This window comes from Strix aluco, chromosome 18, assembly GCF_031877795.1.
Source record: "Strix aluco isolate bStrAlu1 chromosome 18, bStrAlu1.hap1, whole genome shotgun sequence".
NCBI lineage: Eukaryota > Metazoa > Chordata > Aves > Strigiformes > Strigidae > Strix > Strix aluco.
The window spans coordinates 2627659-2649964 of record NC_133948.1 but is presented as its reverse complement, the minus strand read 5'-3'; the positions used below and the strand labels follow the sequence as shown (position 1 = coordinate 2649964).

The 22306-nt window shown below is 61.4% G+C and overlaps 3 protein-coding genes across 19 annotated transcripts in view; 2 read left to right on the top strand and 1 right to left on the bottom strand.

Moving 5' to 3' along the window:
• CUX2 (cut like homeobox 2) overlaps positions 1 to 3180 on the top strand; it is a 68396-nt gene extending 65216 nt beyond the window's left edge. For all 6 annotated transcript variants that reach the window (XM_074844035.1, XM_074844034.1, XM_074844031.1 and 3 more), the window contains one exon: positions 574 to 3180. In XM_074844035.1, coding sequence (XP_074700136.1) covers positions 574 to 1237 — 664 coding nt within the window. In that variant the 3' untranslated portion in view covers positions 1238 to 3180. The remainder of the gene's footprint in view (positions 1 to 573) is intronic.
• A 1612-nt stretch (positions 3181 to 4792) lies between these two features.
• PHETA1 (PH domain containing endocytic trafficking adaptor 1) lies at positions 4793 to 7707 on the bottom strand. Of its 3 annotated transcripts, XM_074844075.1 has the most exons (3): positions 7627 to 7707; positions 7138 to 7298; positions 4793 to 6686 (listed from the first exon to the last, which is right to left on the bottom strand). In XM_074844075.1, the coding sequence occupies exon 3, from the start codon at positions 6633 to 6635 to the stop codon at positions 5880 to 5882; it is 756 nt and encodes a 251-aa protein (XP_074700176.1). In that variant the 5' UTR covers positions 6636 to 6686; positions 7138 to 7298; positions 7627 to 7707; the 3' UTR covers positions 4793 to 5879. The 3 variants fall into 3 exon arrangements, with proteins under 3 accessions (XP_074700176.1, XP_074700177.1, XP_074700175.1); XM_074844076.1 differs by lacking the exon at positions 7627 to 7707 and having other exon boundaries at positions 7105 to 7390; XM_074844074.1 differs by lacking the exon at positions 7627 to 7707 and having other exon boundaries at positions 7138 to 7390.
• A 3635-nt stretch (positions 7708 to 11342) lies between these two features.
• The window catches only part of SH2B3 (SH2B adaptor protein 3), a 28834-nt gene continuing 17870 nt past the window's right edge, over positions 11343 to 22306 (top strand). The window contains exons 1-3 of one of the 10 annotated variants that reach the window (XM_074843756.1): positions 12993 to 13414; positions 19060 to 19208; positions 19986 to 20777. In XM_074843756.1, coding sequence (XP_074699857.1) covers positions 20013 to 20777 — 765 coding nt within the window. In that variant the 5' untranslated portion in view covers positions 12993 to 13414; positions 19060 to 19208; positions 19986 to 20012. The other 9 variants (XM_074843750.1, XM_074843747.1, XM_074843757.1 and 6 more) reach the window with 9 other exon arrangements.

The following is a 22306-nucleotide window of genomic DNA, read 5'->3' as shown; positions in this document are numbered from 1 at the left end:
AACCAGTATAAAAAGGCGTATAAGTGCTTGTGTCGAGTTTACAGAGCCTCCGACTGCCTCCAACTCCCCCCGAGCAGTGTAAAGTCGATGGTCAATATTTATGGGAGCTGGCTGAGGTTTCTTGCACAAAGCCATTGTGTGGGGAGAGGTTGAAAAATCAGGCTTTTTGGTGAAATATTGACTAACAGGGTTTTTAAAGCTGCGACCTTTCCGCTTGAGTGGTTCCAGGAAAGCCCCTCCTGCTCTCAGTAAACACAACTGCCCTAAAATAAACCTTTGAGAAATGTTATGTATTAAACAACAACAACAACAAAAGGTAGTGGAAAACACTTGCAAAACTGGGTTGGTTCGGCTGGAAACAGCCCAAAGTGTTGCAAAATCCATTCCCTGTGTTCAAGTGGCAGTGATTTTTCCCCCCCAAAAAATGTTTTAAAGGCCAACAAGGTGGGGTTTTACATCTCAAGCGATGTCGTTGCATTTTTCTGCCTGGAGATGCTTTTTCAAGATGCACGGTGCCCGCGACGCGGGCAGATTGTTGGTGGTCACCGACCTTCCGCGGTTGTGTCCTGGCAGGTCGCGGATGCGCCGGGAGATGCTGGTGGAGGGCACGCAGGACAACGACACGGACCCGGAGCAGAGTGGCGGGGCGGCCATCCCCGGGCGCCGGGCCCCCCACAGCCCCGATTCGGACGCCGAGGACCGTAAACCCGTGTTTGGGGGGGCTGAGCACCCCTGTGCCACCGCGCCCGTGAAGGTGAAGGAGGAGCAGGGGGAGGCGGGCAGCTGGGGCCGCCGGCGGGACTCGCGCAGCCCGGCCGGGGCGGCCGAGGGGACCGGACCTCCCCAGGAGGAGCGGGGGGCAGCCCCCCACGCCGCCGCCCCCAGCGCCGGCAGCCTCCCGCGGCGGGGGGGCCGTGCCGGTGCTGCCGCCGGGGGACCCCCACCGCCACCGCCGCCGCACCCCGACAGCTCCCAGTCCTCCGCGGGGTCATCCCGTTGCAGCTTGGAGGTCTCCCCAACATCGCCCTCGGCGGCATCCTCGCCCGGCCTCGCCGGTTCAGCCTCACCGGGGCCATCCTCTGCCGGGCCGGTCTCACCGGCGCTGCCGCCGGCTCCCGGCCCCCGGCTCAGCACCAGCGTCCAGCGGCGCCACGAGAAGATGGCCAACCTCAACAACATCATCCACCGCCTGGAGCGGGCCGCCAACCGCGAGGAGGCCCTCGAGTGGGAGTTCTGAGGCTCCGCCGCCCTAAATATATATATACACACCCACACATATATATATATTTTGTTAAATGCAACATGCACCAAGAGGCGGACGGCACCATGGAGGGGAGCGCCCGTGGAAAGGGGGGGGCCCACCGCTACGAAGCTACCCCCCCTCCCCCGGCTTTGTTTTAAATGTGAAAAACTGGGAACAATTTTAGAAAAGAAAAAAACAAAAAATATTTATAGACCTCTTTTAGATATTTTAATAAAAGGATACTTTGGAATTTATTAACAGCTTAAGCTGCTTTGATATTAAAGATAGCTATAAAATCAAGATGATGTAGCAGTCGTGTCATTAAATGTACACTGAAGTCTTGTAGTTTGCCACTGGATGAGATTAAAAAAAAAAAAAAAAACCAACAAAAAAACCCCACAGAAAAGACTTATTGAGCAAAGCCATCAAGAAGCACTATGAGACTGACCAAATTTAAGAAACTTTTGCCGAGTGGTTTCCACCTCTGTCTGTAAGACACTGCATCGCTTCTGCCCCAGCCATAGACTGCGTCATAGTCCCTGAAGACTCTAAAGTGAAAACCTTGATGCCATCGAGTATGTATTTAGTTCTGGTGGTTTATGTTTTTTGAAACCTTTGTAACACAGAATGTCCCGTGCGGTTGTATATGTTGTAGAAATGTCTGCAATAGCCTTCTGGAACAAAATGTAGCATGGTCCGAACGCCGTCCCTCGCGCTTCCTCCAGCCAGCAACCGGTGGCAGCCCCGAATCGGCATGGCACAGCTCCTGCCAGCTCCCAAAGGAAGAGAAAAAATAATGCAAAAGCAAAGAAAGCAACCCGTGCTTGCGATTTGGGGAGTGAAATGGGAAGAGGTACCCGGGTGTGATGCTTGGGGACGGCTCCGGCTCACTGGGGATGGACATCCGTGGGATCCTGGTTCCCCACGCTCTGCCATCATCCATTTGGGAAAGAAAAAGAGATGGAGCCTCCGAGCTCTGCCCCTGGGGTACCAGTGCTTGGGGACGAGCACCCAAAAATTATGAGCCAGCCACTCGTGGGGGAACCAACCCTGCTTGAGGCTGCTCCCAGCATCACAACCAGCTCTTGCAGCTGAAGCACTTTTTTTCAGGGAGAGCGCCGGGGCGGGAGGAGCATCCCCCTCACCGCATGTCCCCAGGCGGTGGCTGCCGATGAAGCCAGGATTGAGCCCCGGGGTGTTGCCTGAATTGGGCAAGCTCAGGCCTAAATTGGGCAAAGCACCATTGAGCTTTGGCCTTCCAGAGCTGACCCCATGCAAAGATGCAGGAGCTCAGCACCATCCCGGCATGCTCCCCACCACCTCCCTGACCCCACCACCGCCAGCCGGCCTCTGCTAACAAAATGCCTTTAAATGACATGGGGTGGCCCGTGCTGGGCTGCTCTGCCCTGTCCCCTGCCCACATGGCATCAGCCATCACCCACCAAGGCCACCGTCACCGGGAGGGCTCCCCTGCCAGGCTCCGAGGCTATGCATTGACTAATTTTCCACTGTATACATTTTTATCAGAATAGAAGGTATTTTTATATTTGGGTGGTAGGCGATGAGCGATGCTAGAAGCGGCTCTGCGAAGGCATGGCTCTGCTTGCCCACCTACCCTGCCCCAGCGAGCCCCAGCTTGCCCACGGCCGCTCTTTTCCCTGCCACCGCGCTGCGGAAGGTCGAGGCGTGACCATTGACTGCTTTTCTCCGTCGTGTGCTAGCGGGAGCTTTAGTGGAACGGGATTCGAGGAAGCACTTAGGATAGTCTTGAACGCGGCAATCCTGTTGTATTAAAGCTAGCGGGACATACCGGTCACGTTTTTGTTAGGCTCATGTACTGTACTTCAAAAGTTTCTATGAGATCGATGAACTTTGTTTAACAATTTTGGAAGGAACAAGTTCTGTAAAGAGCCACTAAATACAGAAGTTGGATACGACTCTGGCCTCGGGGTGTGTTTTGTCTGGAGGCAGCTGGGATGGGCACCTCGGTTGAACCTTTTGAAGTCACAGCCTTACTTTGGGGTTGTGGCAAGAGCTCTCACTTCCATAAACATCTCCCGGTGACTGGGGTTAAAAAGAGGGTGTTAAACGGGGTTAGTCCAGCTCAGGGTGGGCTCCTGCCCTGTGAAAGTCCTGTGCTCATCCCTGGTGCAGGTTTGCTCCTGCCCCCGGGGTAACTCAGCATCCTCCAGCGTGAGGTTCGGCTCGGCATTGCCCGCTGGCGCCGCACCCCGGCACAGCTCTTCTTCAGAGCCGGCCATCGCCGGGCAAGTTTGCAGCTTCCGACACGAGGCGGGGGTGTTTGCGTTTGATGAATTAATAAATCCATATGTTGCGTATCTGTTTAAGCTTGTTTGTCGGCTAACATGTTGGGAAGGATTTATTTTTAATGAATATCTGAACGTCTGGAGAAGCTGGGCCGGCTGCCATGGAAACCAGAATCTTCCTCTGCAGCCGACTGATGGGGCTGCGTTAACCATCTGGGTGCTGCGGGTGTAGCTGTGCCCCGGCTGCCCTCGGTGGCACCGCTCCAAATGCCGAAACACGTAGCGGGGTGCCATGCCCGGCCAGGAGCGGGGCTCCATGCTCTGCAGTGCTCTCAGCAAGCAAGTGACCCTGCCTGGCTTCGTGCCTCAGTTTCCCCAAGAGGCATCACCCCTCCCAGCCGGCTGCAAGACCCCATGTTAGCAAGAAGCTGGAGATGCTCATGCAGGTGGGATGTCGTGGGCAGGGACACGGGGTCGTGGTGGCTGCTTCCACAGGGGCAGCGTCCCCAGTCCCTCTGTAGCACCAACACTGGCCCCAGCAAGGGGACAGATATTTTGTCCCTGGCTAAGACCCCTTGGCAGAGGGCTGTGGATGTCCCACCGAGGGCACAGGGCCACTCGACCAGGGCCACCCAAACCTGAGTGGCATCATGCGGTGCTGCCTGTAACACAGGGTTTGGAGGGATGGTTGTAACACCCCATGGAGCCTGTAATGCACCGGCAACCCATGCTGGGGCACCCAGTGCCACTTCCACCGGTGAAACTGTGGAAGGGATGTGCTCTTTCAGCCTCCCAACTCTTTTCCAATGCCCAAACCTCCACGTTGGTCACTTGTGCCTGGCTGTTCAAGCTGTCATGGAGGGCAGAACTGTGCTGTACCTGCCATGGGACCACCCTGGCGCTGTGTGTCCTGATGTCCCCTGTGTTCTGATGTCCCCAGGGTGGCACCATCCTATCCATCCCATCCCATCCCATCCCATCCCATCCCATCTCACCCCACCCCATCCCATCCTATCCACCCCTTCCCACCCCACCCCACCCCACTCCACCCCACCCCACCCCATCCCATCCCACCCCACCCCACCCCATCCCATCCCTGTGGGCAGATGTGGAGCTCCAGGGCACTGCAAGACCCTGGTGTTGGCTGTGTCCCACTCGGGTGACATAGTCCCTGCCCAGGACATGGTGGGGACAGGAGTGGGATTAAAATGAAGAATTAATTCCCACCTGCGCCCCCCTCCCCAGAGGCTTAAAGGCACAAATGGGAACTGGAGCCAGGAGGGAATTTCTGAAACAACTTTTATTGTAGCAAAACCTTGTGCCTGTCCCAAGGGGACAAAGGGAGCCAGAGCCACCCAGCCCAAACCCGGGGCACCCTGACTGCTCCCTCCAAACCCAGGGTGGGTCACCCCACCTCTGGGCCAGCAGCTTTGGCGTTGATATAAAATGTTGGGAAAATAAAAGAGAAATACCGGCACGAGACACGGGCTTCACTCCAGTTCGGCACATGAATCATTCGACACCCTCTGCTGCTGACGCATACGTTCCTGTTCGCCACTGTGAGCGATGCTTCCCCTTAGCGAGCCGGACTGGGGATGATGCCCTGCCCCAAAATATCTGCCCAGCAAGACAGTGCCTGCAGCCGCTGTGTTCCCTTCAGCTCTGCCCCCCCAATGGGTTCACTGGGCAGCAATCGCCCCTTGAAAAACACCCAGGGCTGGGTGTTACCAGCTCCCTGGGCAGCCGGGGTGTGCGGTGCTGCTGCCATTAAGGAAGGGCTGTGCTCGCTGATATTTTCATTTTCAAACCACATCCTGCTGGAGCAGAGGCATCTGGTAGCGCTCAGCCAACCTCAGCCAGTGGCTTGTGCCGGGCAGGGAGGGGAAGGCAGCAGCAGGCTCCCTGGCTGTGAAGCACCCACACAGGGGCTCAGGCAGGCGAGATCTCATCAAAATCCTCCTCCAAAACTATTGTCGGTGCATGATCCCACTGCAAGAGCACCAAGAGGCCCCACCAGATGCAGTGCAGCGGTCAATTCCTGGGAGGCATCAGCCAGGAAGTGGTTCGTAGCTTGTCTGCGATGGGTGGACCACCCCACACCCGCAGCCGGGCACAGCCGGATGAGTTGCCCAAGAGCCTGGTAGCCCCGAGAGCCCGGGGGTTTCACACCTGGCTGGGCTCAGCATGCTACCAGTGCTGGGCTGGTGTTTCACTGGTGTACCTTGATGCTGGGCCCTCAATGGCACCATCAGCAGGTGTCCATCACTGGGCTGCACATCCCGGGGCGAGGAGGGGACTGATGTGGCACCACGGATGCTCACCTCCTCCCTGCCACGGGTCCTGGTGGGTCCCCAGGGCTCGGCCACCTCTCAGGGCCGGGGGCCACGCCGCCTCTCCAGCCAGTCCTGCCGCAGCCGGGCCACCTCCCGGCCGTACTGCTCATGGAGCCGGCAGAAGGTGGATGAACTCTCCGCCATGGCCGCCCCGGCGCTGCCTGCCTCGCTGCTCGATGCCCGCCTGCGCGGCGGCAGCGGTGGCGGCCGCGGGTTCCCCTCGCTATCGTGGGGCCGGACCGCTCCTGGCGCGTTGTTCCACACTGCGCAGCCGTTCTCCTTCGGCAGGATGGCGGGCAGAGCTGGCAGCCGCTCCGGCGACTGCTCTGGCACTGAGGGCTTCGGCTTCCATGAGCTGGGCAAGCCCCGGCAGCCCCCGCATCCACCGGCCGGCCCCCAGCGCATCTCCTCCAGCTGCTTCTCCAGCTCCCGCACCACCAAGCGCATGTAGTCAAAGCTGGCTCGCGAGAGCGACTTCACCCACGACTCCATAGCAGCCTGGCTCTCGGCCGCCAGCACGTAGGTACGGGATTTGGTGCCGCCGAAGCGGATGGCGAAGGCAAATTCCTCGGCCGAATCGCAAAGCTCCACAGTGCAACCCTCCAGCACGATGACGCCCACGGGCTCCCGGCTCTCCCGTTCCTCGAAGTAGAAGAGCATGTTGCCCTTCAGCACGAACCAGCGGCGATGATACGCCGTGTGCCGCTCGCCGCGCTTGTAGAGGAAGCCGGTGTTGTCGGCCGGGGAGTCGCAGGTGGCATAGAAGGCCAGGCTCCGCTCGTTCAGCTTCATGGCTCTGCACCCTGCGGGGCCAGCGGGTGCTCACGGGGAGGATGGGTGCACCTGAATTGCACAGTAACAAGCTGTTGGCTTTTTGTTTCTGGCGGCACCGGCCCTGGCACCCAGGAAATTGAGTCGGTGAATAAACAGCCCTGGGATAGCTGGGACAGCCCCGCTCCCAGACAAGCTGCTGTGTGCGGTGGGTGCTGGGTGTGACAGGGCTCCCTGGGGAGGGGTTTCCCCCCAGCTGAGGGTTTTCCCACGGAGGACCCCCCCCAGGCAGGGCTCGTCCCACTGCCCCACGTCACCTGGCACAGGTGACCTCCCCGCCAGCACCATGTTTGCCCTGTGCCACGGTGCTCCTCCCCACGGCACGCCGCATTTACGGCCTGCGCCGCAGATCCGGCTGCCGCTCCAAAGAGCCGTGACCGTGAACCTTGTCACCCGGGCAAGGCCACCTCTCCCCTTATCCCCCACTCACCGGTGACCTCGCAGTGCCGGGCTTCCTGCTTACCTGGATTCTGCCTCTAACTCCGGTCTCCGGTGGCCACCAGCATCGGTGGCCGTGGGATGCGGGGTCGCCTGGTGTCAGGGGGTGCTGGGGACCTGGTGTCCCCACTCCAGCTGCTGTCTCCAGCACCGAAACGCCTGCGGGTTTCACACGTCACCGCAGCCCTGGAGCATAAGGCGGACGTGCGCCAGGATTATTATTTTCCTATTAAGCCACGTCGCAGGGTTCAAGGAGATGAGATGGGGGGTCTCAGGGCGCCCAGTGCCGGCGGGGGAAGCGGGGTCCCCTTTCCCCCCAGGCAGCCTGGGGACCTCTTTGGTGTCCCCAAAGTCTTGGGGATGTTTGGGAGTGGGGGAACCGCCCTCCCCCGGCACTGGGCGGCCCCGCTCCGGGTCGGCTCCTGCCCGTTCAGCCCCGCTCCGCTGCGGCTCCTCCCCCGCCCCCGGGCCCCGGGCCCCGCTCCCGGTCCCTCTCCCGGTCCCTCACGGCCACCTTTGTCCTCGGCTCCCCGCCGCCCCGGCTCGGCTCGGCCCGGCCCCGGCTCCGGCGGGCGGAGCGCTGCTCCCGCCCGGCTCCTCCTCCGCCACCGCCCCTCACCGCGGCTCGGGGCGGCCCGGCGGGCGGCGGCTGCGGCGGGGAGGGGGAGGGAGGGCCCTTGGCCCGGCTAAGAAACTGCTCCGGCCCTCGGAGGGTCACACCTCTGGGCACTGGGACCCAGGTCCGGGCAGCGTCAGGGAGAGGGGAGCACGGATCTGGGGGTGCAGGGGGGATGCGCACGTCCCTGGATGTGTTCATGGATGTACACAGGGATGTACATGGGGATGTACGTATGGATGTGCACATGGATGGATGTATGGATATGCACATGGATGTACGTGTGGATGTACGCACAGATGGATGTACACATGGATATGTGCATGGATGTGTGTGTGGAGGTGTGCATGGATGTGCACATGGATGTATGCATGGATGTGCACATGGATGTACACGTGGATGTACACATGGGTGGGAAACCCAGGAGCTTGGTGCTGAAAGTAGCTGCCCAACATTGAATTTTTGAGTCAGGTTTTTGGGGCAGAGAGTGGGTGCCCAGGAGTGTCTGGCAGGGAAGGGACGGAGGGCGATGGATGGGGTGGACGACACAAGCGCGTCAGGGAGGGCTGGAGGTGAAGGCAGCAGGACAGAGCTTGGTGCTGCAGGGGTGGGAGATGCTGCGAGGGACCAGGCTGCACATCCTGGCTGCTCCCCTGGGCTTTCAGCCATGTCCTTGGGAGAGGCTGGGCCAAAAGCGGCCGGGGAGGGGGAAAAGAGGGAGCTGAGGCAGGAGCCAAGGGGCCTGGGTGGGCGGCCAGGGGAAGGTGACAACTGGCACAAAGAGTCAGAAAGCAAGAGGTGACAAGCCATTAGCCGGGTGCTGGAGCTGCCGGGCATTGTGCAACCACGTGGGCAGAGATCGCAGCCCCCTCGCTCCTTCCTGACCGCGGAAGCCCCGTGGCGCTCGAGCCACTGATGCGCTCTCGGCCGGGTGGCCAGCGCTTGCCCCATCTGGGCCAGGGGTGAGCGGGTCCAGCAGTGCTGGGCACTGGGGCTGGGACTGGATTTCTCGCTGCTGGTACCCACGTCCCAGGACAACCATAAACCTTTTGGCGGGGAGAAGCCTCCAGGCTGACTTCTGCTCCCAGTTGGCTCTCCACGCTGGAAGTGTCACCAGCCCGAGGACCACCTCGGCAGCGCTGCTGTGCTCACCCTGTCCCAGTAAATACCAGCGTCAAGGATTTGCTCTCCTTATTGCTGTCCCTTTCCTCCAGTTTCTTTGTTCCCCAGCTCAGCTGCACAGCAATGAGTATATTGTAGCAAATGAGGCCTTTGATGCTCATTTTTCAGGCCCTCAGTAGAGAAATCTTGCTGTTGGTGACCTCTGCCACAACCACCACTGCCCGCAGGTTGTGGGCCTCACCGGTGCTCCCCGTAGATGCCCCCACTGCCCTACAAGGCTTCTCGGGGCTTTGCAACATTCTGCTCGTGGCAGTGGTTTTCAGTTCACTGAGGGTTTTCCCTATCACCTGCAGACTTTCTCTTTCAGACTATAAAAAGGGATTTAAACCAACACTAAAACCATCTGGGCTTTATCTTCCCTCCTGAGCGGCGCGGCTCCGCTCAAGGCTGCTGGTGGGAAGTCTCGGGTCTCTCTGCACTGCTTATCTCCCCGCCTTGCTGAGAGGTGCCCTTTCACACGGCAAGATTAGGAGGGGGAAGGACTGTGGGGAAAAGCAATATCTTTACTAGACCAGCGGGAGTAATTGAAAAAAGGCGGCCGTGCTCCTGGCTCTGCCTTCCTTTGCTGGGACTCTAAAACCCCGGCTGCTTCTTGCAGCCCCATCGGCTGCTTTAGCAGAGGTTGCTCCTCCACTGCAGCCACTTCCCTTCAGAAGCTGCTTTGGAGAATACCCCCAATTCCTCAAAAACCACCAGCAGAATTCCCCAGTGGGTTTTTGCTTCCCGTTGGATCTCCCTTGGGACAGTCGCGTGTCGCTGCACAAGGCTCCAGCACTTCCCCTTCTGCGCAGCCCCGTGATATTTTCCCTATTGCCCCCCCTGGCGAGGAGCCCACAGCCTGTGCCTCAGTTTCCCCTGCCAGGTCTTGCTGGGCAAGATTGGAACATGAACTCCCATGCTGATTTTGCCCAAGAGCAGGGAAAAGGGAGAAGAAAAGGGTCTGACAGGAGGCGAGGGGCTGCCGGGTGCTGTTTTGGACGTGGGCTGCCCTTGGCCTCCGCTTCCTGCTGCTCCCATGACTGGTGACTTGGTGGTGCGGTTACGCAGCGGCGGGTGCTCGACGGCTCAGCGAGGTGAGCCAGGGAGCTCTGAGTCACTGCCAGTGCTGGAAATCTGGGGGTGCTGGGGGGGGTTACTGTGAGGCTGCTGGGTGTCCCCAGCCGGCACATGGAGGAGAAGGGGTGTGGGTCCCCATCGTGGCTGGCAGTGAATGGTCCCCAGGGACCCCAAATGAATGCAGAAGCTGTGCCCCGGGGTTCAGGGCAGACAAGTTGTGAGGCCCACAGCAACCCTGGTGGGGGGCTGGCGTGACACTCTGCGGTGCATTTTGGGGTGCGGGCACCCCTGTCCCGCTCAGGGCCCACGCGAGGTTCACCGTCCCACGCAGGTCTCCAGCCTGGCAGCCCGGGGGTCGGGCACCGGGCGGGGATGCGCTGCCCCCGGGTGCCCCCCCCAATCCCCCGCCGGGGCAGGCGGGCAGGGCAGAGCGGCGAGGCCGGGCGGGGAGGGCGGGAGGCGGCGTGCAGTGCGGCGGGGGCCCGGGAGAGGGCAGCTGCAGCCCAGCGACGGCGGCGGGACACGGCCCATCGCCACCCTGACCATCACCTCCCTGCCCATCACCACCCACCCTGTCCATCACCTCCCTGCCCATCATCACCCACCCTGCCCATCACCACCCTGCCCATCGTCACCCACCCTGTCCATCACCACCCCGACCATCACCTCCCTGCCCATTGCCACCCTATCACCTCCCTGCCCATTGTCACCCACTCTGCCCATCATCACCCACCCTGCCCATCACCTCCCTGCCCATCATCACCCACCCTGCCCATCACCACCCCGACTATCACCTCCCAGCCCATCACCTCCCTGCCCATTACTACTCTGCCCATCACCTCCCTGCCCATCATCAACCTGTCCATCATCTCCCTGCCCATCACTGACCTGCCCATCGCCACCCTGACCATCACCAACTTGCCCATCACCACTCTGCCCATCACCTCCCTGCCTATCACTACCCTGCCCTCTGAAGCAGCACCAGGCTGGGATTTTGGGGGGCATTGCCAGCTCAGCACAGACCCCCCATCACCAATCATTTCCAGATGTCACCCCCAGACCCGCTCTGGGGAGAGAAGGGACACCCTCATCTCACTGCGGGATGGCAGAGGTTACCCACAGCCGATCACATCCCACCTCGGGGAAAAGCAAATGTGCCACTTCCAAACCACCCCACACAGCCTGAAAACAAAGCGGGAGTTAAAGAGAGAAGTGGGAAGGGCGGTTGGAAGCTGGTTCAGGCTTTTACAGGAGCAGAAAGCAGCAATGGTTAAAAGCTGAACCCGGTGCAGAGCGGAAGGGAAGCGGCAGCCTCTGTGTGTGCGTGCACAAGGGCATCTGCGCAGCTCTGCATAAACAAACAGAAAAAGCAGAAGTCGGTGGTAGTGAATTAGCAGTTAGGGACTGTAGAAAATCCGTACAGGAAGCAAAACAAAAGAGAAATCTCAGGCCATGGGGGCTGAGGGCGCTGAGAGGGCGCTTTTGGAATAGATGAAGCTCATAAAGAAAAGTGTGCAATAGCTGCGAGCTGGGACGGCCGCCCGTGGGAAGGAGGACGGGCACCGGGCTCCGCCGACCGCTCCTCTGTGCTCAGAAAAAAAGCCAGAAGGTGCAATTATGCATAAAGCAACGGCGGGAGGAGTTAAAAAGCAGCTTTTAAGGTAAGATTTTATCTCCCAACCATTCCCTGTAGGGTCTGGGGAGGGCTGGTTGGTTGCAGAGCTGCCTGGACCCCTGGAGCAGGCGATGCCCGAGGGGAGCGTGGGTTAGTGGGTTATAGCCCTGCAGGAAAGCTCAAATCTGGGCCGGGGGGGTTGGTGGGGCTGGAGGGGGGGCAGCGGGGCTGTGTCCACACCAGCAACAACCCAGGTCTGTGGTCTGGGGATGGCCAGTCCTGGGGCACAGCAGCCCCGGGGACCCCCGTTCCCATTTCAGTCTTTTCCTTGCTGGAAGGGGGTGGATTGGGAATGGATGGGGTGAGCGACTGGGCTGTATTTTAAAATATCACCGGGGATGGAGCCCGCTGGTGGCGGCACACAGCTGCCCGTTCACAAACAGCTCAGCATGCCTCAACCTGCTCTCCAAGGGCAAAAGCCTGCAGCTCTTCCACTTTCCCAACACCCACAAACCCATCGCGTGGTGTCTGTAAAATCCCAGCTGCCGCTTCCCTGGGTTTCCTCGGCTTGGCATGCTGGGCGAGTGTCAGCCCCCTGAGCAGGGCTGCTCTGCCACAGCTCTTGCAAGCCACGGTGACCCGTGGGGGGTCTGTGGGGCAAGAGGAGCCCCTCCGTCCCCAGCACTGCTGCTCGGGGAGGACGAGGCCCCGGAGGAGCTCTCGGGCCAGCCAGTGACACAGGTGGGAGATGTTGATGGGCCAGGTGTGACGGTACAGACCACAAACCTGGCAAAAGGTGCCATGAAAGTTTATTGTCCTCCCATTTCCCATGGCTCTGCTGTGCTCTGCCCCTGCTCCCCCGGGTCGGGATGACACAAGGACAGCAGCAGGATGGCTGAGCCTGGCCCTGCTTGGGACCGGAGGGACATTGTGACCGCTCTGTCACGGCTGAAGCCCTCGCCCACGGTGCGAGACAACTGTGGGCCCCGTGGCCGTGACCCGCTCCGCCGGGTGTGGGCAGTGCCCTGCGGTGCCTTTCTCAGCAAGATGATTTCCTCGACTGAAAGGCGGAGGAAAATGATGAGAAATGGGGTTTGAGACGGCGGCTCGCCCACTGCTGCCACCGCAGAGGTCCCCTGTGTCCCAGCCCGCCGAGTCGTGGGAGGATGCAGCGTGGCAGGGACAGGAAAATGGGGTGTTTTCCTTCCGAACCCCCAAACGACCCCGTGCCCGGGGTCCCTCTCGGCCCCCGGGGGGCAGCGGCCAGGCTGGGGCCGGGGGCGGTGATGTGGGTGGCTGCGGTGCCCTGACACCCCCCAATCCACAAAGAAAAAGTTGTAAAAGTCACAAAAACTTTTAAAAAATAAAACCAACCCCCACGAGCGCCGCCGGGCTGTTTATGCCGCTGCCTCCGCGGGCGCGGATGCGATAAGATAAAGGCACCAGCGGGGAGGGGCGGCGCGGAGCGGTGCGCGTCCGCGGAGCTGTCGGCGGGACGAACAAACGGACGGACGGACGGACAGGAGGGACAGACGGCGCGGCCCCTCCGCTCCGCACCGCTCCGCCCCCGCGCAGCCTCCGCCCTCGGCCGCGCCGCTCCGCTTTACATAACCCGCCCGGGGCTGGGGTCCGCGCCCCGCCGCGGCTCCGCTCGGCGGAAATGCGGAGCCGCCTGCCCCGGTTTCCTGCTTGAACCGAGCCGTCCTGAACCGAGCCGAGCCTTGCTGAGCCGAGCCTTGCTGAGCCGCCCGCCCCGTCCTGTCCCGACCCGTCCCCGGGCGCTCCGCCGCGCTCCACCATGGGCGAGCGGCAGCCGGTCGCCTTCTCCTGCAGGTAACCGCGGGCGCGCAGCGGGACCGGGGCGGGCGGGACCGGGGAGCGGCCGCTGCAAAGCGAAAGTGGCGGCGGAGTCGGGGCGGGGGGGAGCTCCCGTCTGAGCGTTCCCTGGAGCCCCGGGCGCGGACCCTCTCCTCCCGCGGAGCCCCCCTCCTCTGGCAACCCTCGGCCCTCTCCTCACCCCCTCCCGCACCCCTTTTCTGCGGGGGGGACACTCTTAGCCCGGGCCCCTTCCTCTGGCTCGTTCTTCCCAGGGGCTGCGGTCACCCTCGGGGACCCCCTGTCCCCCCAGCACCCGCTTCCCCCGGGGGCACTCCCTGTCCCAGGGGCTCTGTTCCCCTCTGGGTGCAGCCAACCCTGGGGACCCCCATCTTTCGAGCACCCCTTTACCCCAGAGCACCCCCTCTCCTGGGATCCCTGTCCCCCTCAAGGTCCCCCATTTCCCACCACCCCTATCCTGCCCTGCCCCCCTCCTCTGCCTGCCCCCAGGCCCCCGCAGCCCCCACCATGGGGGTGGCCCCTCTTGGAGGGTGCAGGACCCCGTGGGGTGATGCCCACCTGGCCCAGCTGCCGTTGTGGGGTGCTGCCCTGCCCGTGGGGGCCCTGCCCCACCTTCCCACCCCGCTGCCCCCTTCTCCTCTGCCCCCGTGCCCGCTGCCAGTGCCAAGCGGAGGTGCCAGCTGGAACTTGCCAAGCAGCTCCTCTGGCTTTCTGCTCCCTGCGGACTTTGTTGGCTCGCAGGCTTTGCCTGGCTTGGCAGCCACCACGGCTCAGACCACGAGGCCCATGCACCGACGGGCAACGTCCTGGTGGCCTCCCCATGCCCTGCCAGCGTGCCCAGTCCTGCTAGTGCCAAGCCCCAGCAGGGTCACCCCCATAGAGCCCGGACCCGCTGGCTCCCGCAGCGGCAATAACACGGTCATTGCTGCCCAGGCTGGGATTTACTGTCAAGGAAACCGGGACGAGTTGTCGAGCTGCGATTTCGATATTGTTGTTGCAAATTGATTCAAGATGTGCTGGAGTTGTGGGCTGGTGGCCCCGGGGATTTTTCGGGTTGCTGTGCTTAGGTAGAAAAGCAGCTGGAGGAAGAGGTGGCTGGCGTGGGGACCTGGGGCTGCCTGTTCTCGCATGTCCCCGTCTGCCGTTGGGCTTTGCTGACAGGTTACGGGATTGGAGTTTAAAGGCCCGTGAAATTACTGGCAGGTTTCACTTTGACTTGTTTGGGACTAGGTTGACGTCTCAGATTTCTTTTTATCTCGCGTTCTGTGCAGGAGAGCCTTGTCCCTGTGCATTTCCCCCGCCTCAACGCTAGTTTTATTTTCTCCTTTGCCTTTATGTATTTATTGCATCTGAAAAGATCCGGTTTGATTTCGCCAGAGCTCGCAGGGCAGCGGGTCTGCTATTGCCCCGGAGAGATTGGGGTGCAAGTGCTGGTGGCTTTTGAGGGGTCTTGTGTCCCCCTCACTCAGAGCAAGCCTTCCCCACCCACGGGGCTGCCCGGGACTGACCCCGGCACCGTGATAGACATCAGGTCAAATCCCAGCGGGTGAGATGAAGTGAAAGTGCAAGAGCTCAGTGCTGGCGGGGTTTGTGGTACTGCCAGTGCTCACTGCCACAGCTTGGTGAGGAGGAAGAGCCAAATCCAGCCCTGGGGGCACCGCTGTGGTGGGGAGGGAGAGCCAGGTTGGTGGGGAGCTGAGCTGCTGGCTGCTCCCCCCCTTGTCCCTGTGGGTGAAGCTGGGGACCCCCAGCCAGTCGCTCCCCCAGCAGCGCTCCCCACGCCTGGTTTCTCCCACGCCTACACCACAGTAATTCATTTCATGCAACAAAACAAACCCTGTTGAAAGAGGCCACCCCGCTGCCGGGCTTTTCCCCGCAGGCAGTGGGTGTAAGGAGAGTGTGATGGTGTAAACTGGCCTGCAAGGGTGCCAGACGCCCCGGTGATGGGCGCTCAGGTGGACGGGAGCAGGCAGAGGGTTTCTGGGGAGCTGGGCTGGCTGCAGTGGCTCGTCCTGGTGAGCTCCTGCGAGCTCAAGCAAGCATGGAGCTTGCGTTTGGCCCAAGATAGTTTCGGGATGGGCTGTCTCCATCCCATCTCTCCCGGTGGAGCAATCAGGGGAAGCCAAACGGGTGGATTTCCCCTGGATTTAAAGTGTTGTGACATCACCCACGTCCCCAGAGCTCTGCAGTGCTGCTCAGCCCACGCAGAGCCGTAGATTAAGGCCAGCTCTGGCCTTTAATACAGCAAGTTGTGTAGAGCCAGGTGGTCAAGTGAGAGGGGTGTGTATGTAAGTGGGGATAGGAGAGCAAAATCAGCCTCCCCAAACCCCACTGGCTTTTAACCCGATTTCTTAAGAAAACACAGCTTGTGTGGGTGTGTGGTGTGGGGGATGTCTCCAACTTGCTCCTCTGTTGCTTTTTAATTTGCCAGTTTGGTTCAACCAAAGGAGAGGGAGGGAAGATCCCGAGACACCCTGGGCTCTTCCAGCTTGTGTGGCAACAACCGGCAGGTCACAGGGAATGGTGGTGCTGTGCCATCACCCTCTACGAGACCCCAGAGAATCCACAATGCTGTGGGGGGCTGCTCCCAGAGAGCAGAGCAGGACCTTGCCGGACAGTTTCTGCTGTGGATTGATGCATGCGTGGCCTTGGCTGGTTTATAGCGATGCTGTAAATATGTGGATGTTGTTTTGGGGGGGGGGTGATAGGGGTCTGGTCGCCCTCCCTGCCTCCCATGGAGTCTCTATGCTGCCCTGGGTGTGTGGGCTGGGGCTTTCTGTTCTGCTCGGGGGTAAATCAGCAATAGTTACCCCACTGGTGAAAGTGGGCTGCTGGAAGGGAGAAGAGGCTCGGCTGAAGGGCAGCAATAAAACTTCATGGGGCTTTCCGTGAGCGTGGAGTCAGGACGGCTTCCCATGGCCGTGCTCGCTCTGCCCCAAGCCTGACCGGGAATGTGCCACGAACACGTCATGTTGTGACCCAGTTTGGAGGAGGAGGGTGAAATCAGGGTGCACCCCTCCATCCTCACCCCTTACCCCGCATCGGGAGGCTGCAGCCGGACCCTTTCCCACCTCTCCCACCGCACCAGCCCCTCTCCTGCCTTGCTGAACGGTCTCTGGGGCATTGGGATGCAGAGGGGGGCTGCCACCAGAACTATCCCGGGGGGGGGGGGATGCTCTACACCACCCAGTCCTTGTAAGCCCACCCCGGGCGGGCTGGATCCTCTGGGGACCCGCATCCCCTTGAGCACCCCGCCCCCCTCCATGGGGACCCACATCCCCCCGAACCCCCCGCTCCGGATGCTCTCCCATTGAAAAGTGCTGTTCATTGTAACCCGGCCTTTTATAGCCGCCTCGCGAGCGGGCTGCGGGGCTGTGCCAAGAAAGGCTGCTGCCGGCTCAGAATAGCTCTTTTCATGGAGGACATCCTGGGAAGGAACAATGTTCCCGCTCTTGGGATTGTGGGAACTTTGTATTTCTGCCACTCGGGAAGCGGGGAGCTGCAGGGCCGCCGAGGGCGTCTCCCAGCCCCTCGCTTTGCTCCCTCCTGAAAATAGTCCTTGGGGTGAATTTTGAAGAGCCTCGTGCTTATAAAAGGGAGCTGAAAATGCCACCGGCTGCTTTTCCTCCGGTTGGGGAACGGTTGTTTCTGGGAGAACCAGCACATAAATCAAATTTCCTATTTATGTTGCTGGCATGTATTTTCCTGGCGTGGAGAGTCGCGGCGAGGAGTCCGGGGCCGGTTTCGTTTTCGGATCGCTGGTTGCGCTGCACATGCTCCGGGGCTGCCTGTTCACGCACGCGTGTGCAAGCGGGGCTCGCTCGGCAGGGCACGGCGACACGGTCCCTGCTCCGTCACGTTTCCCTCCGAGGCTGGATTTGCAGCGCTGGGTGCTGGAGGGGGCCCTTCCCGCGCAGCCGCAGCCCCCTGCGTGGCTGTCGTGTGGTGGGAAGGCGGTGGGCCAGATCCTGCAGCCCCTCCATGGCAAGGCTGGCCGGCTCCGAACCGCTCATCCTCCGGGATCTGGTGGCAGAGCTGCGGCGCTGGGTCCCAGTATTGCCCTGGCGCTGCTCGGTGCTGCCAGCTCCTCTGGCTGCAATTAAATCCCAGCATTTACTGGGATTTTGGCTATCACGAGGGCACAAATAACCCATCACTGGATCCAACTATCCCAGCCGGTGCCGGCACCCGCTGCCGCAGCGATACTCGCCAGGTTGGGCAAGAGTCTGTGATCTCCCGGGGGCGGCTCGGCTGCAGGGCTGGGTCCTGCGCAAGCCGGGGCTCGCCGCCCCAGCCCGCATCAAAGCCAGCTCGTGGCCGGTCCGTCTCGTCCCTCTCTTCCTTGAGCTCCTGGCCCAGCACCCCAAAACAACCCCAACACCCCAAAATAACCCCAGCACCCCAAAACACCCTTGAGACAGGGCAGGCTGGGCAACGTACAGCTCTTCCAGCAGCCGGGGGGGCGGACATTAGCCCCAACATCCCAACCAGCCTGCAGTGTGTCCAAGGATGGGCTGGATTCTCCATTCAGTGCCAATTAAAGCAATTAGCCATCTCGACGAGTCGTTTGGCTCGGTGCTGACCTGCAGGACGGCTGGGAGCCCCTTGTAGGAACGTGTGGGGTATAAGGGAGACTGATGTAAAGTCTGACTTAAAGTGTCTGGCTGCTGAATTCCGGCATCGTGGAGCGCGATGGGCTGGAGCAGGGAGAAGCCCACCTGGCAACGGGCACTCGCATCCCCACGGCATGTCCCTGCCGAAACCCCGGGTGGAGGAGCAGGATGCTGCTGCGGTAGCTCAAGTGTGGATTCAGCTGGGATAACCATTTCCACGTGAGAAGTGTGCCGGGCAGGAGCAGGGAGGACAGCATCGAGGTTTGTGCCAGCAGGAGGAAGCACTGAGGGTGTATTTCCCATCGTCGTGCCGGTTGGAAAAACCACATTGCTACCAGAGACGGCCTTCAGCTGCTTCCCGCCGCGTGGCACAGGCGAAGCCCGACTCTTCCCGCGCCGCAAACCTCTCCCACAGCCATCGCCGAGCGAGCCTGAAAACTTGGAAGGCGACTTCCCTGTCTTGGGAACCTCCTGCCAGCCTGAGGAGCCATCCCTGCGGGCATCCCGCGTCCCTCTGCATTTTGGGGGGAGCATCCCGCCGAACGTGCTGGCGGTGCCGGCGACCGTGGCGGCGATTCCCGGGTGCCGGGAGGAAGCGGGAGCGCAGCCGGAGGATGCTGAGTCATCGGCAGGCTGGCGGTGCTGATAGACGGGGGCCCCGCCGGGGGGTTCAGCCGGGCTGCAGCCAGGCGCACGCTCAGCATCGCCGCCACACCGGCCGGCCCCGAGCCTCGGGTGGCTCTTCTGAGAAGCCGGGCCGCGAGTGAGGCTGGCGGGGCGCAGATAACATCTCCCCTCGCCTAGAAACTTCGCAGGACGTGCTAGGAAGGGCGGCGGGTGGGCAGAGATAGAGGTTCGCTTCCCGGCGTTATCACCTCCCCGGCTGCAAACCAGATCCGCCGTGCTGGCGTGCTCCGCATTGCCCCGCTCACTTCCTCCTGGCCCCTCTTTTATTTATTTTTTTATTCTTTTTTAAAAAATTTTTCCTCCCCAGGACAAATGCAATCCCTTTTCCTCCCCTCCCAGCAGCCGGGGTGCTGTTGCCGAGCGGCCGGAGTTTCGGGGAGGTGGCAGTGCCCGTGCCGGCGCGGCAGGATCCGGGTGGGTTGGCCGATGTTTCCTGCCTGAGCGGAGTGCACGGCCCCGATAAGTGCGGCGGGCGAGCACGAGGTTCAGCGGTAAGCAGCGCGGTGCAGCTGGGCCGGCCGTGGGGAATGGCTCAGCCAGGCACGCCGGGGCGGCTGCACGCTGGCCATGGGTGCCGTCAGATTGGCCTCGCAGCAAAATCTGCTCGGGGCAGAGATATGACATGGTTTGCCAGAGCCTGACGGCAGCGGAGCATCCCCTCGGGGACACGTCCTCGTCCCTGGCTGCGCCGGTGGCGCGGCCGCGTCTCCCCAGGCCGGTGGAGCTGGGTGGATTTGGCAGGCGAGGCAGCTCTGTCCCTGGATTTCTGCAGCTTTTCATGTTGTTTCCTCCCCTCCCGCCCCCACTCCAGTTTTATCAGCTCTGTTGAAATAGGTCCCTGGAGGGAAACCCATCGGCGCTGCGAAGCCTTGGCAGGAGGAGAGCGGATGCGGCCCGGCCGGGCGTCCCCGTGGGGCGGCGGGCAGCTGCAGGCAGCTGTGCTGGCAGGAAGCCGTGCAGACGCCCCGCTCTAGGACCTGCCTGCACCCCACCTTGCAGGTGGAGAAACTGAGGCACGGCCCTGCCAGCTGGGGATGGGGATGCGAGGCGCCACATCAGGGCTTGAGTGCTCAATGTCTTGCGTGGCCCGTGGCAAGTTGTAGTGGTGGCTTATGGGACTGGGAAGCCGGCCACCCTTGGCCGCTTGCCCCATGGGTGCGCATTCGGAGCGGCTTACGGCCGTGCTGGCTGGGGGCTACCGGGGCAGTGGGGGAGGTATTGAGGTGTGGGGGCCACCCTGACGCCGCCGGTGTGCTCTGTCTTTGCAGCGCGGCCGCCTCGCTGGAGCCACGGCAATGAATGGGCACGCTCTGCCGGCCGGCACGCCAGCGCATCCCCGGGGCTGGCATGAGTTCTGCGAGCTGCACGCCATCAGCACCGCCAAGGAGCTGGCACGGCACTACCTGCGCTTCGCCACCGAGCACCCGCACCATGACCTCCTGGCCGCCGAGAACTTCTCGGTGCAGTTCACCGACCTCTTCCAGCAGTACTTCTGCCATGAGGTGAAGGAGGGCTTCGCCATGAACCAGCTCCGCATCCTGCCCGCCGGCCCGGCGCGGGATTACCGGGAGACTCACCGGCGGCACACGGATGCCTCCTTGGGCACGGTGGCTGCCAAAACAGAGGTGGAGCCGAGCCCCCACCCCGAACAGCCCAGCCGAGCCCCTGAGGCCACCCCAATGGGGCTGCGGAAGTCCTGGAGCTCGGAGGAGTTGGCAGGGCCGGCGCGGCGGCCCTTCTCCCTCAGCCAGCTGCGCAGGAGCTGGCGCAGCCTCTTCCGACGCCGTTCCTCGGATGCCCTCCCTGGGGACGGGGATGGGGATGCGGCGGCGGAGGCAGCGGCAGCTCTTAAGCCGGGACTGGGCAAGCGCATCCTGCCGTGGGGGCTGTCGCGGGAGCAGCCCCCCGAGGTGCGCAAGGAGGGGTTCCTCAAGTACGGGCTGCTGGATGAGACCTCCCTGGACAGCGGGACGCGCTGGCAGCGCTGCCGGCTGGTGCTGCGGCGAGCGGGGACGTCCGAGGGCGAGGAGTACGTGCTGGAGCTCTTTGACCCGCCCAAGGTAAGGATGGGTCTTACCCGTTGCAGCCAGGCGATGCTGCGGGTCCCTCGGCAGCAGGTTGGGGACGGTGCCAGGGTGCCGGCAACGTCCTGTGGGAAGGTGCAGAGGCTGAACCCTGTATTTGAGACCTCTGAGGAGAGCCACTGCCACAGGCTCACGCTCAGGGGGCAAAAGATGCCACGTCCACATGCCACGGGCGATGTGAGCGCTAATTATTGCAATCGGTCGAGATGCAATTGCGTTTCTCCTTGCTGGGACCCCAAACCTGGCTTTTTTGGCTAGAGCGCCTGCTTTGCCCTCAGATTCAGAGCTGAGGACAGGGTCTGGTGGCCTCTGCACCGCTGGTTCCCAGCGCCACGGGCCCATCCCAGCAAGGCGAGGGGTCACCGTGTCTGGCGAACCCCAAATTCACCCTGTCCTGTGGCTTCAGCAGCCAGGGAATCTTCTCGCCTGGGCAAGTTGGGAGAGGAAGGGGAAAACAGAAATTAGGCTCTGTGCCTTCCCCTGCTCCCCGTGGGACCTGTAAGGGAGTTTAATTTTACTTTTGTAAGTACTTTTGCGGCTAGAAATTCAGATCTCGGCTACCCTGGGGAGCTCCCGTGGTGCTTAGACGCCGGCTGGAGCGGAGATGATGCAGGATGTGAGTGAACGGGGAGCGGTGCGGGGGGAGCCGTGGTGTTTAATCTTTAAAAAGACAGTTCCTCCACATGGCAGGTCTTACGCAGGCATGATGGGCTGGGTTTTCTTTTTTCCTTTTTTTTTTTTTTGTGTGCGCTTGTTTAACTTTGACTAACTTGTGCTTTGGAAGGAGGAAGCCTTGGGTAGAGCCAGAGCCTTGTCCCTGCCTTCAGGCTGTGTTTGCTGCTCACCGTGGCAGCGGGGCCAGGGAGCAGCTGGCTAAATTCCTGCTATTTTTGTCAAACGAGTCCAGTATTAAATATTAAAAAAAAAAAAAAAGAACACCAAAATTGTGAAATCTGAAAGTAAAAGCCAGTTTTGCTCCGTCGAGTCAGGGTTGCGGTTATTTGTCCCCATGGGAGCGTGTGTCCCCATCCCGGGTCACGGGGAGTTCTGGCTCCAAACAGCATCACTTTGGGGCTCTTTGAGGGTGCTCCCAGCACGTCAGACCCCGCCTCAGGGAACAGCCCGGCCGGTGGGGAGGAGGCGTTGGGCTGGTGCTATTTCAAGCGCTGCTGCCAAATCTGTTGCTGGCTTTGCTCCTCCTCATCGGGGCTTTGCAAGAGCCAAAAATAAAAGCGAAGCGAGGGGATGCCCTCCCGGGGCTGGCTGTGCTCCCCGGCACGGGGTGGGGGTGGGCTTTGGCTGCAATGGATTTGGCTGATTCCACACCAGGTAAAATTCCTGGTGACCTGGCATGGCCCCGGGGAAAGCCAAGCCGTCCTTTCTGTCGAGCTTTTCCCCCAAAGGTGTTTGGGCTCAAGGGAGGGAGCAGAAGCCCCACTGGCCCTTGCACACCACAGCAGCACCTTTGTCCCGCAGGACAAGCGCTCGGTCGGGCCCCTACTGCA